Below are 23,060 nucleotides of genomic sequence, written 5' to 3'. Positions count from 1 at the left end.
AAGTGGAAACTGGGCGTCTGCCTGGCAGCTGGTCCACTCAGTCCTGTGAGTTGTATGCCCTAATGAGAGCCCTGGAACTGTTGGAAGGGCAGGGAGGTACCATATATACAGATTCAAAATATGCATTTGGAGTGGTACACACATTTGGTAAAATTTGGAAAGAACAAGGGATGATAACAGCAAGAGGAAAAGAAATGGCTCATGAGCAACTAATTGAAAAGACTTTAGAAGCATTAATCAAACCAGAAAGAATTGCCATAGTACATGTACCAGGACATCAGAAGAGGAACTTAGCAATAGCTCTTCTCAGAATTCGGACAACCCCATGACAAGACATTAGAATATCCCCTTACGAGATGTCGTTTGGACTCCCATATTTGGGGCGGGTAGAAGGAATACCTACAGTTGAAAGTAATGATGTGTTTTTAAGGATCTATTTACTGGCAGTCTTTCATTCTCTTGCAGATTTAAAAGCTATGGGTCTGCTGGCGCAGAGCCCTCCTCTGGATTTCCCTATCCACTCTGTGAATGCTGGTGACTAGGTCCTGATCAAATCGTGGAAAGAAGAAAAGCTTCAGCTCCGGTGGAACGGACCATATCTAGTACTGTTGACCACAGAAACAGTGGTCCGAACGAAGGAAAAGGGGTGGACACACGCTTCAAGAATAAAGGGACCAGTGGACCCACCACCAGCCACAGAAGGAAGGAAAGAGGAGTAAAAAGGGACAGAAAAGAAAACTAAAATAATGAAACTTTTACACTTACTATTTCAATTTGTACTTATACATATCTTTGCGTGTTAAACCTAAAAATTATTTTATCTCGCTGTCTACTAAGTATGCTAAGAACCAAAATCAAACAGATTGTTGGGTATGTGCGAAAATACCACACCGTGGCAAGTCAGGAGTCCCTTTAGTAGCAGTCCCTCTCTCCCCACACAAATGATTTGATATATATACCTTGCCCAGTAACAGTGATCCAACCACTGAAGATAAATACAAAGGATCGTCTCTACGACCAAAACTAACAAAGTCACCAACTACTCAGTCTGGAGAGTTGCTTCCTTTTGAGGAACCAACTAGGAGTTTCAAATTGCATGCAGAATTGGACCGTGATAGGACTGCGAATCCCGCAGCCTATAAATAGCACATATTGAGTGGGTGGACGTAAAATTTATTCATGGTTACCCGGTGAAAAGGAATGTTGGAATTGGACAAAAGGCTTTAAATTGACCCCTACACCTAAAGGTTGGAGTGGATGTTGTTACCTGGCCTACTTAATCCCCCATGTTCGTGCTCTTAACCAGCTACCTGTACTAGTCTCGTCCCATGGGCAAAGCAAAAGAAGGTGAATAATAATGCAGTTTAATCAGAAATGCATGGTAAAGAGAAAAAAGGAGGAATTGTGAAAAATGATTGACAGTGATTAAACCCGCACCATTCTGTGAAAAGAGATGGAATGCAAAATGTACTGACAATAACCACACCAGCAGTGCGAGTATAAGACAGCTTTAATGAACTAATATGTCCACTAAGAGGTCTTGTCTCTCTGCTGTAGCTCTGGACTGCTTTATAGACAAGGTCACTGGGGTGACCCCTGGTGACCTAGTGGTGTAATTACATCTCACCACTCAAAGTATGTAGATAAAAGCATGAGAGTAGACAATACTGGCTAGTGAGCCCCTTCGTATCTCGAGCCCCAAGGATGCAAGGATCTGGTTCAAGCTGGTACAGTGACCTAAGGTAGTTTATAGCTAGTACTGCGCTTGCTTAATAGAGACATGAATATTAACTTAGATTCCCCTAAGGAGGGAATGAACTAATTAATATAACGTGATGTATGAAGAAGGAGGAACTAAGTGATACTTAGATTGATGGAAGGGAGAAGGAGAATGTTGTAATGTACTAAGATTCTGATTGGAAGAAGGTAAATGAAGGTGGGGTAATATTGAGCCCGGGACTGTACAAAAGAGTGGTGATTCTGAACCTCCGGTGTGTCTCCAGACCAGGGCATCCGACTCTGCAGACTCGAAATAAAGCTGAACCTGTTCTCCAAGACTTTGTCTCCAGAGTAGTGATTGTGAACACTTTATATTTCACATAAGGAAAACAAAAAGGAACTCTGTGGTGACCTGAAAGAAAGAGATTATCATCTGGAGAACCCTGAGGTGGCAAGTTTCTTCAGCAAGACACTGGAGTGGCTGATTAAAAAGGAATCAGTTGTGGATGCCATTGCACAACAAATCTCTCTCTGGAAACTGAAAGGAACCTTCCTGAGCGGTGACCATTTACCTTTCAAGCACCAAAACCTGGGGAACTTTATAAATGTTAAATTCTGTGCACAGTCTAAGAATTGCCTGAAACCAGAAAGCTTGGACATTACATGCACGTGTGCTTAGAATTAGAAGGGGGTTAAGTTAGGTTAAGTAAGTCAATAGAGATAAGTTAAAGTTTGATTCTATTTTCATGTTTAAAGATAATTAAAAGCAACTTTTGTTTAAGTAACCATTTGTTTTGGTGAATATTTATTGCTGCTGGGTGGCTCATTGTGTCTGCAGACCTTAGTATTTTACTCACTGTTCCATGTATAAGGTGTATAAATACACTTGATGTGTCTACCCAAGCTACTCCCTTTTTTACCTTAACCTTTCTTATCCATACACCTGTATACATTGAACCATTACACTTCAGGGGGCACGGTTAGCATAGAGGTTAGCTCAATGCTGTGACGATGCCAGTGACCGGTGCTCGAATCAGTGCTGTCAGTAAGGATTTTGTACCTGGGTCAGCATGGGATTAGAAATAGAAGGATAATGCAGCTTAACATGTGGCTAAAGTCATGGACCAGGAAGGAGGGCTTCAGGTTTCTGGATCATTGGACTCTCTTTTTGAGAAGGTGGTGTGAAAGAATATGTTTAACAAATAAGAATTGAGTGAGAATATAGTTTCCTTGTAACAGTTAAGAATGTGACTGCCTTCTAACATGACCTTTCCCATTGCTGTAGTGAGATAGTAACAAGGACATCCTGTTTTTGCCAGCTTGTCTGCAGATACCACAACGGAACAAATTGTTGTAAAAACATGAATCACCAGCTGTGTGAAACTTGTAGAGCCTCATGGAGACTCCTGCTTGAAGATGTATAAAAATGGGATGAATATTCTGAATGCTTTGAGTGGGAATCAGTGTAGAGAACGAGTAAATGGGCTCTTTCTTTGTACCCTCACTCCTACTAGTGTAAGACAATAAAGAGGAGATTATATGCTCTTTGGTTTGACTGTTTTTTTATTGCAGTGCAAGCTGAGTTTCACATTGGTGTAGTCGGCAGGATCTCACCAGACAGAATTCACTTTGGACTAAGTAAGAGACCATCAGCATTCAGAACACCAGAGGGAGGATTAAGGGGTGCCTTCAGATCCATTGTATCTGATTCCCACCCTGGTTTCTGGGAACACTGTGATCTCTCGACCAAAGTTGACTTGGTTCCCTGTTGAGATCTAGAAAAGAATCAGGATAGAACAGAGGGAAAAGTATACAAGTCAGAAGAATGTACAGTATAAGGTTTAAGGTTACACAACTGCAGTGGTTATATGGATAAATAGAAACAGGATTGCCTGAGGTTAAATTTTAATTTGATTAATTGGCCAGAGAGGCCCAGATAAAAGGTTAATTTGTAAGGCAGGCAGGAGATAAAATTTGGGACAACAAATGGATAAGACTGATGGGGGTGTCCCAGTACATCAAAGATGTAATTTGTATCTGAAACATGGTAAAGAATTTTGATAGCTGTTGGCACCATTAACAGGATATAGAAAAAGAACAACTACTATGGGGAAAAGATATAGCAAAAAAAGGTAAAAAAAAACATGTACAGGAATGGAGGAACAGGGTCAGAAAGAAGGGAAGAAATTTAATGAAAGAAAATGGAGGGTTTAGAGCGATCAATTAGACCTGACAGACCAGAAGTCAAGATTAATAGGCTTTAATCACTATAAACTTGATCAGATCTTAAATGCTGTTGGTCCAATACCAAGGCAGTACTGAGGGAGAGGATTGGGCGGTACTGCCTTTGTTAGGAATCCTGGAGTGGAGGAGTCATGGTATCAGGGCTGGGCCAACCAGTACAATGACTGCAATAATGTTCAACCACATTTACCCCTTCTCTTGAAACAAATTTCGGCGGGGTGAAGTTACAGAGTCCATTCAGAGTATATTTACAGGTTCAGCCTACCTGGTGGTTTCATCCATTGAACTGACCATCACAGTGCTGGGTGTGGTGTTACTGCAGGCTCCCAGGCAGTGCTGTGTGTGACGGGCTGTGATTCAGATGGCTGAACAGAATCGGTTGGGGCTGGTTCTGGGGGGAGGTGGGAATGTGTGGGTTGGGGTTGGGCCGGTGCAGTTGGTGCCATTGCTGGGGTCCTCTGAAGGCCAATAGCCTCTTTGAGCATTTCAATCGACAACTGAAGGTTGCATTAACAGCAGGTAGTGATGCATCTATGTGGAGCGAACATGGTTCTCCTTAGAGTGTGCACTGCTGTTAAAGCAGATCTTGGATGTTCACCAGTAAAACTAATATATGTTGCTATGTTAACTTTGCCAGGTGAGTTTGTGAATGAGTCCAACCACAACTATGATCCAACTAGTGATGTTGATTGTCTTCAGGAAAACATGAGGTCCCTCCAACCTACTCCTATACGGCAGGTGTCATCTGCATTGTATCTGCCGAATATTTTACAACACTGTACTCGTATCTTCCTTCGGTACAATGCTGTTTGCAACCAACTTCAGCCCGTTTACGATTATCCTTTTCAGGTCTTACGACACCAACCGGAAACTTTTGTGATCGACAGGAATGGAAAAGCTGACACAGCTTCCATCAACAGGTTGAAAGCTGGCATATAATGATGGATCATCGAAGCCAAGCCAAAGAAAGAAGAAAAAGATATTCTGCATCGGAGCCAGTCAGAGAACCAGTTGCACTCCTTCCCAGTCAGACCATGTTTTGCACTATCGTACAGGGTGGGGAAAACTGTCAACCCTGTGGATCGTTATGTAGGACAGTTCCATTTTGTCACATCCTTGCATGGCTTGGAGGCTGAGGTGGGGGGGGGGGAGAGCTGTCATGGTCACCTACTTAGCTTTGTCAGGAGCAATGCAGGTCACATGGCGTGACTGAAATGAAGCAAAGGAGTAATACCATGCATGAGTGGATGTGCTAAATGTCAGTATACGGGTGATAGATCTCAGATGCAGGAGGAGGAGAGTGAGAATGTCAAGATCACCCATGTGGGCGCGAGCCATTGAGAAGGTCTGAGGAGTTCAGCTGGGTGGTGTTTGGGGAGTCAATGAATGCAATGTTGTGTCTAGAGAATACTAAAAAGAAAGTCAACGTCATGGTGTGCTGGAAGAAATGGGTGAGTGCATTCTTTATTTGTTTGTAAATAAATCAGTGCCATGACCATTTTTATCTACATAGAGTTGTCCTGCATATGTATGGCTTGCCTGTATGTGTGTTGTTTCTGGGCGTTTTTCACCGACGAAGGGAGAACGCTGTTTCATCAGGTTGTACCTGTGCGATCGGATGATAACTAAACTCGAATGCACCAAAATTCTTATTGGCTTCAGCCAAACAGGCAGCTTGTCAAAAAAGAAATCTTACAAGTCCCGTGAAAAGAAATAATAAATACAAAGGGAGGAAAATGATAAACATAAATACAAAAGACAAGGTTTGCGTAGCGGTTAGCACCATGCTGCTCCTGTGCCAGTGACCCAGGTTCAAATTCGGGGCTGTGTTAGGAGTTTGTACCTTCTCCCTGTGCTTGTGTGGGTTTCCACCAGGTGCTCCCATTTCCTCCCAACATTCAAAAATGTACAGGGTTTGTAGGTGAATTGGTTTATTTGGATGGCATGGGGTCATTGGTCAGAGGGCCCTGTTACTGTGTTGTTTGTTTAAATTAAAAAAAAACATTTATAGATATAGATTCACAATTACCACAGCGCCAGAAAAAAAGGTTATACAATAGGGCAGATGTTCCTTTTATGGTGTTGACTGAGTGATTGGGCGGAAACCTGGTAAATGGAGCTTAATCTTGTCATGAACTTCAGTGAGACAGATCAAAATACCTTTTATTAACTAAATGGATAGAGGCTCTAGATGAGAGAAGCTCAGAGGGACCTTGGAGTTTGAGAGCAAGAACTGCATAAAATTAGCAAGGACAAGGAGTTTAAATGACACACTGGGGTATGTGCGAGAGACCACAGATGTTGGAATCTGGATCTCAAAACAGTCTGCTGGAGGAGCTCAGCGGATCGAATAGTATCGGGGGGGGGGTGGGTGAGAGATTGTACTCCTCCTTGTGAGAGAAAATTGAAAGGCGACAGGAAATTTAAGACTAACTTTCTGACCAACTGTTTCATCCAGTTGTACTTGTCCAACCAGATCACAATAAACTTGACTTAATTAAGATCCTTGTCTCTTATTGAATGGCGTTCAGACTCGTCAGTTCTTGGACCCTTCGAATTTGTTCTCCACTTCACAAGAGCAAAATATGCTCAACAGAGGTCTTCACTTATAATATCCCACAGACTGCATGTCAACTGGGATCCAGTAGCTTCTCCCTCTGAATCAAGTCAAAACACAGAAAAGCTGGAGGAACTCAGAAGGAGGTAAAGACGCTTTACTGATGGTTTGGGTCTGCACCCTTCATCAAAGTGTTAATAAAGCATCTTTATTAAAAGACTGGTGATCAGGGAAGAATGGCAGGGGGAGGGATACAGACCAACAGGCAAAAGTGTTATTTATTAGGGGAGGGTTTTTTTTTTTGGTTCTGTGAATGAAGACGGGGGGGGGGGGGGTAGGGGGTGGAGAAAGGAGAAGAGAGAGAGAGAGGGGACTGAGAAAGGAAACATAGGGAACGATGGGTTGGAGGGTGGGCTAATGGAAACTGGAAACATAGATGCTAACGCATCTATGTTTGGAGGGTGCTCAGACAAAAGGTGAGGCGCTGTTCCTCATATTTGCGAGTGGTCTGTTTGGCGGTGCATGAAACCATGGACAGATGTGTTGGTTTGAATCAATGGGTTCCCAGATGCTGCTCGACCCCTGATTTTTTTGGTGCCTCAAGGCATTCAACTCAGAAACAAAACAATCCAGGAAAGTGCATCATTGCAGAGGTTTAATTGCTTTTTACATAGGGTCCAAGAAGGAAAAGCATATTTAATGGTCTAATGGAAAATATTTTAATTCCAGTTGTTAACACCAGTCAAAGCAAAACATGCTGAGGAAATTATCAATTTACAATGCTCATAGACAAATAATTATGCTTAAGATCTCTAAATATCTGTGATCTATGAAATTTTTTTCCAGTCCCAGACCCACCCAACATTAGAAACAGAAGCAGGAGCAGGAGTCGGCCACTTGGCCCATCGAGCCTGTTCTGCCATTCAATAGATCATGGCTGATCTGGCTGTGATCTCAGCTCCACCAGGTAAAAACATAGAAGTGCTAGAGGAACTCAGCAGGTCGACCTGCCTTTTCCTCACAGCCATTAATTCCCACGTGTTACAAAAATCAGTGTTTTAAATACATTTAATGAGACAGCCTTCTTGGGGAGAGAATTCCACAGACTTGCTAGTCTCTGGGAGAAACAGTCCGTTCCTCAGCCCTGCCTTAAATTGACGGCCGAATCTTGAGATGATGCCCCATCTCGTACATGGAATAAGGGTTCCTTGATTGCAGTCTGATATTATGTGGCTCAAACTGTTCAGAAGTCAAAGAGAGGATTTGTCACAAATAGGGATTATGGTGGTAGAGGGGAGGGAGTGAGGAGGTAGTAGAGGGGAGGGAGTGAGGAGGTAGTAGAGAGGAGGGAGTGAGGAGGTAGTAGGGGGAGGGAGTGAGGAGGTAGGAGAAGCAAAGCAAAGCCAGGATCTTTGTCTGAATGCTGGATTTCAGACAGCTCTTCCCCTTGAACTTGGCTGGAGAGAATTAAGTCCATCACAGCCCAAATCCGTAAAGCTAGATTTAATTCACGAGGACCTCCGGATTTGGATCATTATTTCAACGTAAACTTCCAGTGTAAAACAAGGTAGCAGCAAGCTTAATATCTTCTCACAAGGAGTGACGGAAACCTCTGGAAGGGGTAGTGACGAGATTCATTTATAACACGATTGCAGTGCTAGCACCCCGGCTTAGAATCCAGCGCCGTCTGTAAGGAGTTTGTACATTCCCCATGACCTGCAAGGGTTTTCCCCAGCGGCTCCGGTTTCCTCCCACCTTCCCTTGGGTGTATCGTTAAAATCTTTAAAAAAATTAAACCATCGCATGCTCCCAACATGACTGAATAAGCTAAACAGTAGCCTTCATTTATAATTTCCTGAAGATTGCAAGTCAACTGGAATCACCCTGAATGAGGAAGATTGTGGATCAAATCCAACACTGGCACCTTTAATCAGCTTCCAGGGCCATGTTCAGAAGTTTGACATGTTCATTGTTGAGAAGTGGCCCATTGTACAAGCATTTGCCCTGGAAGGAATTGGAGGAGGGGCATTTTTTACAATGAAACATGAGGTATTTAATTTAAATTTATATCAGTGCTGGACAGTGTTGTTGCAATATCATGGCATGAAGGTTCACAAATTCATATGAGAAGTTCCCCAAAAATTGTAATTGATTACGTGATTAGTTCCAGCATGGACTAGTAGGGCCATACTGGCCTGTTCTGTGCTGTATATGGTTAAAAATATGGGCAACACAGTTAGTGCAATGCCTTTACAGCAATCAGGACCAGGATTTGATTGCGCGCTGTCTGTAAGAAGTTTGTACCTTCTCCCCGTGTCTGCGAAGGATTTCTCCGGGGAGGGGGGCTCTGGTTTCTTCCCACCTTTCAAAAATAAATGTACCAGGGTGTAGGTTAATGGGGTTTAAATTGGGCAGCTCGGACCAAATATATTCAACAATTCAGCTCCAGCAAATGTGTCAAAGATCGATTAGCCTCGGAGGGATATAATTTCTCCTCATCTTGGCTTTCGATGGGTAAATCGTTAAGCAAATTAGCTCTTTTAAAATTTAGAGATTTAGCCTTCTGGCTTATTCTGCCCAAACACAACAATTAACCCACAAACCTCGTGCATGGATGGTGGTGGGAAACCAAGGCACCCAGAGGAAACTTATGCAGACATGTTGAGAACGTGCAAACTTCTTACATAGTGCCAGATTCAAACCTGTAATAGCACTGAACTGCAATGCTAAAAGTACCACCCAGCTGTTACAGTGAGACCAAGTGCATCTTCTCCATTCCACACAAAGGGGAACAGGACTGTCCTCAACACCAGTCTCATTGATTCATCTATCAACCTTTTTAAAAAAAAATTCCTCAGCTGTTAATCATTTATTTGCTCTTTGTGGGAGTTGCTGTGTATGTTTTGCCTGCCATGTTTCCTAACTTTCACCACCAGTGACTACCAGTCCAAAAATATTTCCACACTGCCTTGGGTTATCCCAAGGGTGTGTAAAGTGCCATACATGATTTTGCATTCAGAAACCCCTGCAGGTCTTGGCAGAGCAGCTCCTGGTCCACACATGGATGCACCCTGACATCCTGTTTCATGCTTTCAGTGAGGCATCTGTAGAAGTTGTTAAGGGACTCCGGTGATGTGCAAAATGTCTTCAGGCTATGGAGGAAGCAGAGGCCAAAATGGAAGGAATCAATAGAATAAAAAAGTTGGAAGTTGGATAGTTGATAGTATGAATTCTGTGGGCCAAACAGCCTGTTTCTGTGCTGGACAACTCCATTCTATAATTGCTCTATGCAGGATGCTCAAGATTTGGCAGCTATCTTCATTTACCAAAGTTGTTTTCAAACATTTTGTTTCCACTCACATGCCACCTTTAGCAATCCCTATGCCATTGCTTAAGGAGGTATGTGAGTTGGGGGGGGGGGGGGTGGGGGGAGGAAGGAAGGTTGAGAACCACTGCTCTAGACCCAATTGTTACTGACATATTTTGCTTGAGAAAAATTGTCATTGGCCCATTTCCTTTGGAGTTCTGAAACCCTGCACATAACGAGTCAATTAGGTACGATTACAACAATGGTTTTCAAACTTTTTCTTTCCACCCACTTACCACCTTAAGCAATCCCTTACTAATCACAGAGCACCGATGGCAGAGAGAATACTTAAAGTGGGATGCAAGTGGAAAGTAGCCGTTTTTGTGGGCATCACTGCCAACCAAAAGTATTTCCACATGTATTTGGCTGTTTTTGAATTTGGTGGTGAACTCCACCTTGAACTCTGCAACAGTGAAGTTTCCAACTAAAGCAGTCTATTTTCCACAGTACTAAGCCTGGTAAACTCCTACCTTTCACACACTGTTGAGCTGCCCTTGAGGATAGATCCTTCTAGTCCCCAATTTGCCTTCCTCTCAAAGGGAGACAGAGGAACTAGTGGCTTGCTGCCCGGACAATCTCTCTCTCAAATGGCCGAAAGGTCAAAGGACTGATCATGGACTTCCCTAAGAGGGACAGAGCTTATTCTTCATTCTGCATTGATGATGCTGTCAAGGTCAAGTGATTTAAGTTCTCTGATGCAAACAGCTCCTGTTACATGTCCTGCTTCACCCATGTTGATGCAATGGCTAAGAAAGTGCCCCAGCGCACCTACTTCTTCAGGAGCCTGAGGCAATGTGGCAGGTCACCTGCATCCATCCCTTAACAACTTCTACACTTTCACCATTACAAGCACCCTGTCAGGATACATCACTGCATGGGCCAGGAACTGCTCCACCCAAGGACGCAAGAAACCGCTGGGGCCTCTGAATGAAGATCACCACCCAACTCCCTCCCTCCCACTCCCCCCCCCACCCCAACCATCCATCGACTCCATCAGTAACTCCCGCTGCCTTGGAAAAGCAGCCAACATGTTAAAAGATTCATCCCATCCCTCTCTTCGTCCCCCACCTCCGATTCAAGTAGAGTTTCATTTCCACCATTATTTTGATCAGCAATTCCTTCCCCCACCAAAAAAGATTTGCTTCCTGAAAAGACCTGGGGATTATGAAGGACAACTTTAAGCTGAACACAAGGATAATTCCAGATTTGCATAGGAATTTGGAGAAACATCAACTTTTAGCAAATTCAGCATGTTTAATTGGACACATTGCATTAGTTCAACTGACCTAAAAATGTTTTCGTCTGTGCTCAGCATCTGATGCCTCTTGTGCCAATAGTCGGCCAGCATTGATGGATTTCATTTGCCCTGATACTGCTTTTCCATGGTCGCAATGTCCTGGTGAAATGTTTCACTGTGTTCGTCACTGACTCCACCGAGATCAGCAGGGAAGACGTCCAAGTGCAAATGCAAAAAATGAATTGTCAACGATGTGTTGCATCTCACTGGATTTTCATGCTAAACAATAGTAAGTGATGGGAAAACTTTAAGGTGATTTTCGTGATCAGCAGTCCAAATTCCATAAAATACACCCAAAAGTGTTCAGGAAGCAATATCTTCATTGTCCAGTGTGATCAGTGTCCTGAATGAACCTTGTATATAGTTAACTTGGTCCCTTTGCTCCATGCCAACTGGCACTTTTGCAATGGGTCTTACTTGAGATGTGTAACTGGTCCGTTTGCAAAACAACTTCCATCTCTGCATCTCAGTACATGCGTCTAAACTTGAGCTAAAGCATGTGGAAAAAAATTGGCCCCACTCCATACCTTATCAAGGGTCTGGTCCAGAGAATAATCCAAGTCTTTGAGCTTGAACGAATCTTGCATTCTTCTAACTTTCAATCATTTTGGTAAGGCCAGAAGGCCTAGAAACAGAAATAGGCCATTCAGCTCATCAGGCCTGCCCCCACCATTCAATCATGAGCTGATCCATTTTCCCCACTCAGACCCACTGCATGGCCTTCTCCTTATAACCTTTGATGCCCTGGCTAACCAATAACCTATCAATCCCTGCCTTAAATAGATCCAATGACTTGGCCTCTACAATCGTCTGTGGCAACAAATGGCACAGATTCATTACTCTGCGGCGAAAGATTTTAAAAAAAATTTAGACATACAGCGCAGTTTAACTGGCCCTTCTGGCCCATAAGTCCAATTACACCCAATCAATCTAATACTCTGGTGCGTTTTTAATGGTGGGAGGAAACAGAAGCCCCCCCCTCCCCCCCAGGGAAAACCCACGCAGACTTTGCGAGAATGTACAAAGTCCTTACAGACCGCACAGAATATGAACCCCCGGTCCCAATCGCCGGCACATTATAACAACATTGCAGAAACCACTGCACTAACCATGTCACACTAATTCTTCCACATCTCTGTTCTAAGCAGACGTCCTTCAATCCTGAAGCTATGTCCTCTTGTCCCGGCCCCCCCCGCCATGGGGGAAACAACCGTTCTCCATCTATTCCGTCCTTGCCTTTCAACATTTGAAGTGTTTTAATGATGTGATGTTATTAACGTAAATGCCCCTAATGCTGCAGCTGTTTAAGGCATTGGTGAGGCCTGGTTTGGAGTACTGTGCTCAGTTCTGCTCTCCAAATGATAGAAAGGATATAGATAAGGTGGAGAGGGTGCAGAGAAGGTTTACAAGGATGTTGCCTGGCTTACAGCAACTGGATTACAGGGAGAGATTAAGGAGACTGGGACTTTATTCATTGGACGACTGAGAGGGGACTTGAAAAGGGCATTTGCCACGTCTGTTCGGTCCAGACCTTTCAACATCCAAAATGCTTCCCCCTCATTCTTCAGAACACCAAGGAGTACAGACCAAGAGCCTTCAAATGTTCCTCATCTGCTTATCCCTTCATTCTAGGAATTATTCCTATGAATTTTCTTTGAACCCTCTCCAATGCAAGCACATCCCTTACTAAATAAGGAACCAAAACTACCATAAAGCATCAACATCACATCCCTCTCGCAATGAATGCTAACGTCGCCTTTTCAGGAGTTTCAAGAAATCAGCTTCTATCATCAAGGACATTCACCACCCTCTTCACACTGCTAAGACCAAGAAGGAGGTAGAGGAACTTGAAGATACACACTCAACGCTACAAAAGCACTACTACCCCTCCGCTGTCAGATTTCTGGGTGGACCTCACTTTTTTTCTCTTTTTGCACTAATTACTTGTATTTACGGGGCTGTAAATGAGTGTAATGTTACGCATTGTTCTGCACAATTCTTCTTTGGCTTGGCTTCGCGGATGAAGATTTATGGAGGGGGTAAATGTCCACATCAGCTGCAGGCTCGTTGGTGGCTGACAAGTCCGATGCGGGACAGGCAGGCACGGTTGCAGCGGCTGCAGGGGAAAATTGGTTGGTTGGGGTTGGGTGTTGGGTTTTTCCTCCTTTGCCTTTTGTCAGTGAGGTGACAATACTGCTGCCGTAAAACAACAAGTTTCATGACACACGTTCATGATAATAAACTGATTCTGAATGCATGGTGAGCAAGTTAATATACCATCCTTGTGTTAAGGAAATAAAGTTCAGTAAACATGGCCCATCCCCAGCAAATTAATGCAAGACCAATGCTACAAGAATGGAAGGATGTGCATTTCCATGGAGCGTTCCTGCCATTTTTATCTGATATCGCACGAAGCAACAGTGTTGTTAACCTAAAGTCACCCCAGCCAAGCTAAGCACAGCAATCGTCACACACAGCAATGCAAAAGAAAACTTGTTTGGAGTAAGTGAAGCCAGAATAAACACTGACGTAGGACTTTGGGGAGAACTCTCCTGGTCTTCTCTTCACTTAATGATGTGAGGTCCTTCACAGCCACCAAGAGAGGCTTTAACCTCTGCCCCATCAACCCCCGCCCCCTCCCCAACCTGAACATCCACTTAAGAGCAAGGATCGCAACTGGTGACTTTTGTTCTTGGACAATCCTATCGCAGGCCTGAGGGAAGCTTGCACGTGGACGCGCGCAACTTCCTCAGGAGGTGTCGGCATGCACCAACTGTGGTGCAGAAGTGGGATGGACAGGTTCACTCATGATGGGCGGCGGAAGGTTATCCCAAATGACACAACATGCAAAACAAACTAGCCCTCCCGCCAACAAGGGAGCTAGTGCGAGCTGGCTGTTAAGGACAAATAGAGGTTTGAGGATAGGGAAACACTAGGCATTGGAGGCACGGATGGAGGACCAGCAGAAACGTTTTGAGTCTTCGAAACTCCCCCAGGCGCCTGCTAGTTCTGTCTACGTGAGCAGCAAGCAAAGGAATTGGTGTCAATCTCGGCTGGTTGTCAAGTTCCATCGCAATCTCAGGGATATTTACAAGGTACTTGCAGAGGAAGCCACCAGTCTTCTTCCGATGTAGATTCTGAAGAGAGGGAAATGAAACACAGTTAAAGCATTGTTGTGGCACAGGCATTTCCTGCCCCCTACACCAAGGAAGAGCTGGTCTCAGAGTTGGCGGAAGGGTAGATAGTTCATGTATTGTGAAGAAGGATTATCATCTTGAAACCTTAACTCTTTTTCTCTCTTCACAGATGCTACCTGACCTGCTGAGTGTTTCAAGCATTTTATGCTTTTATTTCAAACTTCCAGCATCTGCGGTTTTATGCTTGGGCGCAAGAATCCTGAACAGATCATTTAGTTTCAGAAGAGGTCATTGAAGTCTGCTGTTGACCCATTCAGAGGGGACAGGCAGAGATTGAGAGAGCATGAGGGATTCCGAGACCTCACAGGGTCAGGCAGCATCTCTGGAGAGGAAGAAAGAGTGAAAGACAGACACATCGCCACTATTATTGCACGACTTTATCAGCCATCGTCTACAATCTCTGAAGTTGCTACCAGGTTATCTCAATTTTTTTTAAATTAAAAAAACCCTATAATTTGGTTTTAAAGAGTCATTAACGTCGTGTTCATGAGGTGGAAGCGGAAGAGATGCCAAAGGATTCATAAAAAAAATAATAAATCACATGAGCACTGCCTTCCAGGGGAAATGAAACAGAAAATGTATGTATGGGCTAACTTGCTGGATAGCACACAGGTGATCCTTTTCAAATGTTTTGAAAAAAGAATTGTCCAGTGTATTTGAATGGCAAGCATTTTAAGCATGTTTCCGTGTAGAAGAACCTGGGAGTGCTTGTGCATGAATCGCAAGAGGTTGGTTTGCAGGTGCTGCAGGCCATGTTGGCCTTCATTGCTGGAGGGGTTGAGTTTAGAAACAGGGAGGTTATATTGCAACTGTACAAGGTACTGGTGAGGCTGCATCTGGATTACTGCATTCAGTTCTGGTCTCATTACTTGAGGAAGGATATAGGCGGTGCAGAGGAAGTTCACCAGGTTTCCTTCCGGGGATGAAGAGAGATTGAGTTGTCCTGGACTGTACTTGCTGGAATTTAGAAGAATGAGAGGCGATCTTATAGAAACGAATAAATTATGAAAGGCATCGTTGCTATTGATGCTGTGTTATCTGCTGAGTTCCTCCAGCATTTTTGTGCATCGTATTAATTTCACCTTCACATCTGATAAGGCTGGGGTGGGCAATGTTTTTTTTTTAAAAAACTCTCATTCCACCTTAAGTATCCCTGTGCCATTGGTGCTCTGTGATTAGTAAGGGATTGCTTAAGGTGGTATGTGAGGAAGGGAAGGTTGAGAATCACTGCTTTAGACCCAATTGTTACTGAAATATTTTGCTTGAGAAAAATTGTCCTTGGCCCATTTCCTTTGGAGTTATGAAACCGTCGCATAACGAGCCAATTAGGTGTGATTAAAACAGTGGTTTTCAAACTTTTTCTTTCCACCCACAGACCACCTTAAGTAATCCTTTTGTTTTTAAGACTGCAGTGAAGGGAAAAATCCAAGTAAAAAATTAACATAATGTAACGCAACTGATCCAGTAGATACAATAGTCTTCAGGTGAATCTGAGGTAAGGCGGGAAAACCAAGGTTTATATTGGGGTAGGTGAGGATGGAGTTAGGGGAGGAGCCACCCATCAGAACAACACAGAGGCAGTGAATTCCAGTTCACTGCACATAATTACACTGCACGCCTTTTTAGATTGCAAGTTCCTATGTGCGTTAGTCCTGGTGCTGGTACGTGGAGCAACTTGGCCTGCATCTGAAACTAACGTCTGGCCACATGATGTCACTAATCTGCGTCCAAAAAGGCAGCCAGGCAGAAGAGATCATGGCTGTCGATGGTTGTCGCATGTTGAGCGCATCATCAGCTGGAATTTCGCGATTTAGACTACAGGCTTCCCCCGAAAAGTGGTAGGGGTCCCGTAGGATAAATCATGGTGCAGGAATTGACTCTAAATTTCTGCACATTCCTTTGTACTGTCCATGTACCGGCAAAATTAATTGATTTTGCCGTTACATGTCTGCAGGCTAAAAATCACACCTTACTAATTACAGAACACCTATGGCACAGGGTTTACTTAAGGTGGTATCTGAGTTTTGAAAAAGGTTGCCCACCCCTGTAAGGGATGTATGCTATTTTAACCAGTCTTTTTTTTCCATTTTATATCTTTATAAAAACTTTTATTATGTTTTTATATTCTGTGGTAGTTTAATTTCATCATCTCTCCTTCCTTCCTTTATCACAGTGGTTCTCAACCTTTTCCCTTCCACCCACATCCCACTTTAAATATTCCCTATGCCATCGGTGCTCTGTGATTAGTAAGGGATTGCTTAAGGTGGTATGTGGGTGGAAAGAAAAACTTTGAAAACCACTCTTTTAATCGTCCCTAATTGACTCGCTATATGCACGGTTTCATAACTCCAAAGGAAATGGGCCAAGGACAATTTTTCTCACGCAAAGTATTTCAGTAACAATTGGGTGCAGAGCAGTGATTCTCAACCTTCCCTTCCCACTCACTGACCACCTTAAGCACTCCCTGACTCATCACAGAGCACCGATGGCACAGGGATTACTTAAAGTGGAATGTGAGCGGGAAGAAAAAGTTGAGAACCTCTGCTTAATTGATTTTTACTGGGTTTTTTTGTGTGCTTTTTAAAGAGTGGTCCCAATCTTCATATGCACGTGTAGTTGACTTCAAGGAGAAATATCTTGGAATCCTCGGCGAAACACCACATGCATTAGACAACCTCCACAGTAATCAAATACGTACCCAACTCCAAGCATCAAGATGTGGGTTATTAAGAGAGAGGGAATGAGGAACATGACAACGTCAGAACTGAACATGCCACCTTTCTTCATCATACTCGTCTTCCTTAAACTCAGGCTTGAAGAAGATTTGGGATGTTTGAATAAGAATTCCCTGGGAGAATGGAGAAGAAAAAAAATGTTTGTAATTTCCATCCAGTTAAACCATGATTTGCCTTCATTTTCATCCCAAATGATGAATTTTGAGCAGAGCTGAAGATTTCAACATGAAATCTATTTTAGTGTTTTAGTGTCTATTTTAGCTGCCCTTTGGAAGTGAGGGCGAGCTACCTCCAACTGCTGTTCCAGGATACAGACCCAGATGATCCAGATGACGTGCAGCTTGGAGAGAACCTGAAAAAAGTTGATATTCCCTGCACCCGCTGAACCCTCCTCTTTGAGTACTGGGCTTATAGGTATATGATGGGTGGGGGGGGGGGGGTGGGGATGCTGCCATACCAGCCTGGGGGAGAGAAAAAAACAATGTGGCACTGCCGGAGCCTAACCTTAACCCTAACCCTACCACTGGTGCGTACCTGGGAGAACAGGCCTCGGAGACACAGTTGTGCAGGCCTTAACTGCCCAGTCCTAATGCCTTCAGCTCTATTACAGGCTTTTCAAAAAATTCTGCAACCGCGTGGGCCTGTGCCCAAGATGGCGGTGCCTGTACTGGGCAGGAGGAGTTGCAGCATTCGGAGGAGCAGCAAACTGGCGCAGGGTACCAGAAATGGGGAGAACACCCCTCCCCTCCCCCGTTGAGAACGAGAAGAATGGGAGATGACTCTACAGGGAAGGTGACCACAGCAGTGGGCCAGCAAGGGGGCCACGCTGGTCGCAAGCTATCAGGGACTTGTGCTGGAAGGATTCACACAGGCTATGGGAGGGCTGGAGGTGAATCACGGACACTCAGTATCTTTGAAGGGACTCTCTTTTGCTTCTCTCTCTCTTATTGTTGGGGGGGGCAGCCAATGCTCATGGGAACTCTTTGTTTACCTTAAGGCACCTTGAACCTTGAGTAACATTGCGTCATTGGTGGACGGAATTGAACACTTTGGATGGTGGACTGAATACAAAGCAAGTGGACTGATTTTTCCTGCATGGGTTTGAGCATCCCGAGCGTTGTTGCAGGCAAGTGGAGAGAGTGCAGAAAGACTTACAAGAATGTTCTGACGTCTGGACAGCTTGTATTATAAAATACAATAGATAGGCAGGGCTATTTCTTCCAGGATACTAAGGGGCGACCTTATGAAATCATGAATGATGCGGCGATTTTCCCAGGGTAGGTTTAAATTGGAGAGGGCGTAATCTGAAGTTAAGAAGGGAAAGAATTTATAAAGGGACCAGAGGAACAGATTTCACATTTATTGTCAGAGTACATACACGGCATCACATACAAGAATGAAATTCTTTTTTTTCCTGCGAACCAGGCTGAATTACCACTTATTGGCAGTGGGAAAAAAACCTGACTCAACATACACATGCAAGCAAATATAAACAACTGACTGTGCAATATGGAGAGTTAAATAAAAACACAATAAAGTGCAAAAGAGCCTTTAAATGAGTCCATGACTGAGTTTGTCATTGAGGAGTCTGATGGTGGAAGGGTAGCGGCTGTTCCTGAACCTGGTGGTGTGAGTCTTGTGGTACTTATACCTCTTTTCTGATGGTAGCATTGAGAACAGAGCGTGTGCCGGCCGGGTGGTGTGGATCCTTGATGATTGATGCTGATCTCCGACCGCAGCTTCCCTGTAGATGTTCTGGATGGTGGCGAGGGTTTTACCCGTGATGTCCTGGGCTGCGTCCATCTCCTTTTGCATGGCTTTATGCTCAGTGGCATCGGTGCCCCCATACCAGACCATGATGAGCTTTGTGGTTGGTATATGGAACGAGCTGCCATTGCAAGTGGTAGAGGCATGTACAATTGTAACATTTAAGAGACATTTGGACAGGTAGATGCATAGGGAAGGTTTGGAGGCTCAGGGGCTGAACACAGGCAAATTGGAGCAGCTTAGATGGCATGTTAACCACAACACTGTTGGTGACATAGAAGACTACAGCACAGGCCCTCAGCCCTCGATGTTGTGCCAACCCATATATTTCTTTAATAAAATACTAAACCCTCCCTACCCCATTACCCTCTATTTTTATAGAGGGTAAACAGATAATGAATGTAAACAAATTGACTTTCCAATTCCATCCATGTGTCTAGGAGTCTCTTAAATGCCCCTAATGTTTCAACCTCCACCACTATCCCTGGAAAGGCACTCCAGGCACCCATAATCTTCTGCGCACAAAAAAAAACGACCCCTGATGTCTCCCTTAAACTTCCCTTCCTTCTCTTTGTATTTTTGTCCTCTGGATTGGCTATTCCTGCCCTGAAAAAACAAGTACTATTTAAGCCGTATCATCTTTCTGCACTCCAAAGAAAAAAGTCCTCGCTCTGTTAACCTTGCCTCATAAGACTTGTTTTCCAATCTAGGTAACATCCTGGTAAATCTCCTCTGCCCCCTCTCCATAGTTTCCACATCCTTCCTGCAATGAGGTGACCAGAACTGAACACAAGACTCTAAGAGATGTGTAGAGTTGCAACATGACCTCTCGACTCTTGAACTCGATCTCCCTATCAATGAAACCCAGCATCCCTTAAGCCTTTCTTAACTTACTTGTGTAGGTTAACTTACTTAAAATTACTCTTACTTGGTGCAGTTTATTGATTTTAATTTTGCTCTCTCTGTATTGGAAAGTCAATTTGTTTACATTCATTATCTGTTTACAGTTTATTTTTGAAATGCCAATTAGTGGTAATTCTGCCGCTTGCACAAGAAAAGAGAATTTCAGGGTTGTATGTGATAGCATAAAACTGAAATTTTAGCCTCTCCAATTAACCTGTACGGTGACCTTGAGGGATGTATGGATTTGAACCCCAAGTTCATCCACACTCTTAAGTAACCAACCATTAACTATACTCAGCCTTCTGGTTTGTCCTTCCAAATTGCATAAATCTAACACTTATTGAACTCCATTTGCCATTTTTCTGCCCAACTCTGCGTTCTATCTATATCCTTTTATAACCTTCAACAACTTTCAGCTCCATCCAAAACTCCTCCATCCTCCATGTCATCCACAAACTTACTGTCTCTTCATCCAAAAAAAATCACAATGGACAGGGGTCCCAGAACAGATCCCTGTGGCACTCCACTAGTTACCGACCTCCAGGCAGAATACTTTCCTTCCACTACTATCCTCTGCTTTCTTCCTGCAAGCCAATTTTTTATCCACACAGCCAATATCCTATGAATGAGTCCCTCATGGGGGAGCTTGTCAAATGCCTTGCTAAAATCCACAGACACCACATCTACTGCCTTACTATCATCATTTTCCTTTGTTACCTTCTCAAAATATTAAATTATGCTCGTGAGGCATGACCTTCCCTTCACAAAGCCATGCTGACTATCTCCAAATGCTCATAGATCCTATCTTTAAGAATCCTCTCCAATAGCTTGCACACCACTGACTTAGGACTCACTGGTCTACAATTCCCAGGATTTTCCCCATTACCTTTTTTAAACATTGTCCATTCTCCCATCCTCCAGCACCTCCCATGTGGCCATAGTGACTGCCCCAGATAACTCTTCCCTCACTTCCCATATAAACCTGGAGCATACCGTGCCCGACCCCAGGGACTTATCAATCTTAATGTAACCACAGCAATGACAAGAGATTGGACTCACTTTGGGGGCATGTTTTCTGGCCGGCTGGACCAGTACCAGATCCACTCCGAGCGATTCTTCAGTAATTTCTCGAGCTCGGTGTTCCTCTCCCGAGACTCCTCGTCAGACTGCAGAAGCAAAGGATGAAAGGTCCATTAGCTCAGGGCTGGTGATCTGTACACAACCAGGAGGAGGAATCCATCCTTGCTCACCATAAGACATGCAAGAGCTTTACAGAATGGTGGAATGCACTCTATGGGCTGAATGGCCTACTTCTGCTCCTATATCTTATGGTCTTATTATCGTGTTCTCAGGTTGTTTCTATTTGTTAAATGAAAAAATTGTTTTGGGAATAAAATAAAGTGTGGCTCGCATTATACAATAAAATCCCATTATCCTTAACTTAAGCAACCAGCAGTCTCAAGTAACCTGCAAAACAAAATCGAAAAAAAATAAATAGGTAACATAATACGAAAGTTTAAATGTGGCGCCCCTCGCTGTTAGCTTGCCAATACACGCCACACACAATCTCAAGCAACTGGAAAATTCACCTATCCGGCATCTACCAGTCTTCATAGGTGCCGGATACCAGGGGTTTTACTGGATTATCAATAGTGAATGAGCTCTGTGGCTGCTATTGAAACTTGCACAGTTATAGATTAGGAAGTAATATTTGTAAAAGCATGTATTGCAAGTAGGTAACTGCACAGGGTATTGGCGAGGCTGCATCTTGGTCACTGCATGTCATTCTGGTATGAATGGGTATACTGGCTTTGGAGGTGGTGCACAGAAGGTTCACTGGGTTGATTCTGAAAAAAAACTGCATATGTTCACAAGGGAGAACGAACAGCCTGGGACTGCACTCATTGGAATTTAGAAGGTTGTTCGTGGGCAGAAGAGGTTGGCAGGTGTTGGGGGGGAATCTTATAGAAACATAGGAAAGGAATAGATAAAAGCAAGGAAGTTCCTTCCACTGGCAGGTGAGACTTGAACTAGGGAACATGTCCTCAAGATTCAGGGGATCAGATTTACGACAGAAGAACTGCTTTTCTCCGAGTGAATGAATAGAATTTTCTGCCCATTGAAGCAATAGAGGCTGCTTTATTGAATGTACTTAAGACAGAGATACAGATATTTTCATATTTGGGGAACATTTGGGTAAATGGAGCAGAGTCCATGGGCAGATCAACTATGATCTTATTGAATGGCCAGAGGGCTAACTCTTTCTCCTGTTTCTTCTGTTCTTCTATGAGAGTTGATAGGATACTGGGCAGATGGTGAGAGGGATGGGGAGACAACAATTCATAAAGTGCTGGAGAAACTCAGCAAGTCCCACAATATCCATTGGAGGCAAAGATCCAATGTCTCGGTCCTGAGCCCTTAGTTTAATGCATGAGCAAAGAGCAGAGAGGCACCTGATTACAATGGTGTAGGAAGGGACAGGGGCAGGAGCACAGGCCCACAGGCTAAGGTGGGCGTGCAGAAGAGAGAAAAGCCAGGAAGTAATAGAGGAAGGGGATATCTCTGAATGGAGAGGGAAGGGGGTGGGGAGCAGGAGGAAAGGAGACACAGAGGGAGGGAGGGAGAATTTGATGATCGGAGTGTGCCCAGACGGAATAGGTGCTGTTCCTCTAATTTGCAGGTGGCCTCAATTTGGCAGTGCATGAGGCCATGGGCGGACATGTCGGTGTGGGAATGGGCGACTGAATTAAAATGGTTGGTGACTAGCAGCCACCCACCATGGCAGAGTGAAGGAGCTCAGCAAAACAATCTCCCGGTCTGCGTCCAGTCTCCAAAACGAAGAGGAGACCACAGCAGGAGCCCTGGAGGAAGGAGATGGCCCCTGCGGATTCACAGGTGAAGTTCTGCTTCACTTGGAAGGACTGACTGGGACTCCGAATGGTTGTGAGGGAGAAGGTGTGGGCACAAATTTAGCATTTCTGGGAGGAGACCAGGGGGAGGACGGAAAGAATAGTTTGAGAGAAAAGTGAGTTGGGGACAGGGGGGTAGGTGAAGAAGAGACGGAAACACTGGATGGCAGGGATTAGTGGGTCAGCATGGACATGATAAGCTGAAGGGCCTCTGTGCTGCACATTACGATGCTATAAATCTCTACAGCTCTCTTGGGCAGAGATTTCCTTAAAGATGGTTAATCTTTTGGTAAATAAATTTCACCTCGTCTCAGACATAAATGACCAATCCCTTATTTTGACTGGAGTACAGAAATGTGCTGGAG

The 23,060-nt window shown here is 44.0% G+C and overlaps 1 protein-coding gene across 1 annotated transcript in view; it reads right to left on the bottom strand.

Moving 5' to 3' along the window:
- Nucleotides 1-11,121: 11,121 nt before the first annotated feature.
- Nucleotides 11,122-23,060, bottom strand: part of LOC138756973 (BCL2/adenovirus E1B 19 kDa protein-interacting protein 3-like) — a 53,949-nt gene continuing 42,010 nt past the window's right edge. Inside the window, exons 4-6 of the mRNA XM_069923498.1 lie at nucleotides 20,846-20,952; nucleotides 17,080-17,229; nucleotides 11,122-14,321 (exon numbers count right to left, since the gene is read on the bottom strand). Coding sequence (XP_069779599.1) covers nucleotides 14,273-14,321; nucleotides 17,080-17,229; nucleotides 20,846-20,952 — 306 coding nt within the window. The 3' untranslated portion in view covers nucleotides 11,122-14,272. The remainder of the gene's footprint in view (nucleotides 14,322-17,079; nucleotides 17,230-20,845; nucleotides 20,953-23,060) is intronic.

Source organism: Narcine bancroftii, chromosome 3, assembly GCF_036971445.1.
Source record: "Narcine bancroftii isolate sNarBan1 chromosome 3, sNarBan1.hap1, whole genome shotgun sequence".
NCBI lineage: Eukaryota > Metazoa > Chordata > Chondrichthyes > Torpediniformes > Narcinidae > Narcine > Narcine bancroftii.
This window is presented reverse-complemented; position numbering and strand designations above follow the sequence as displayed.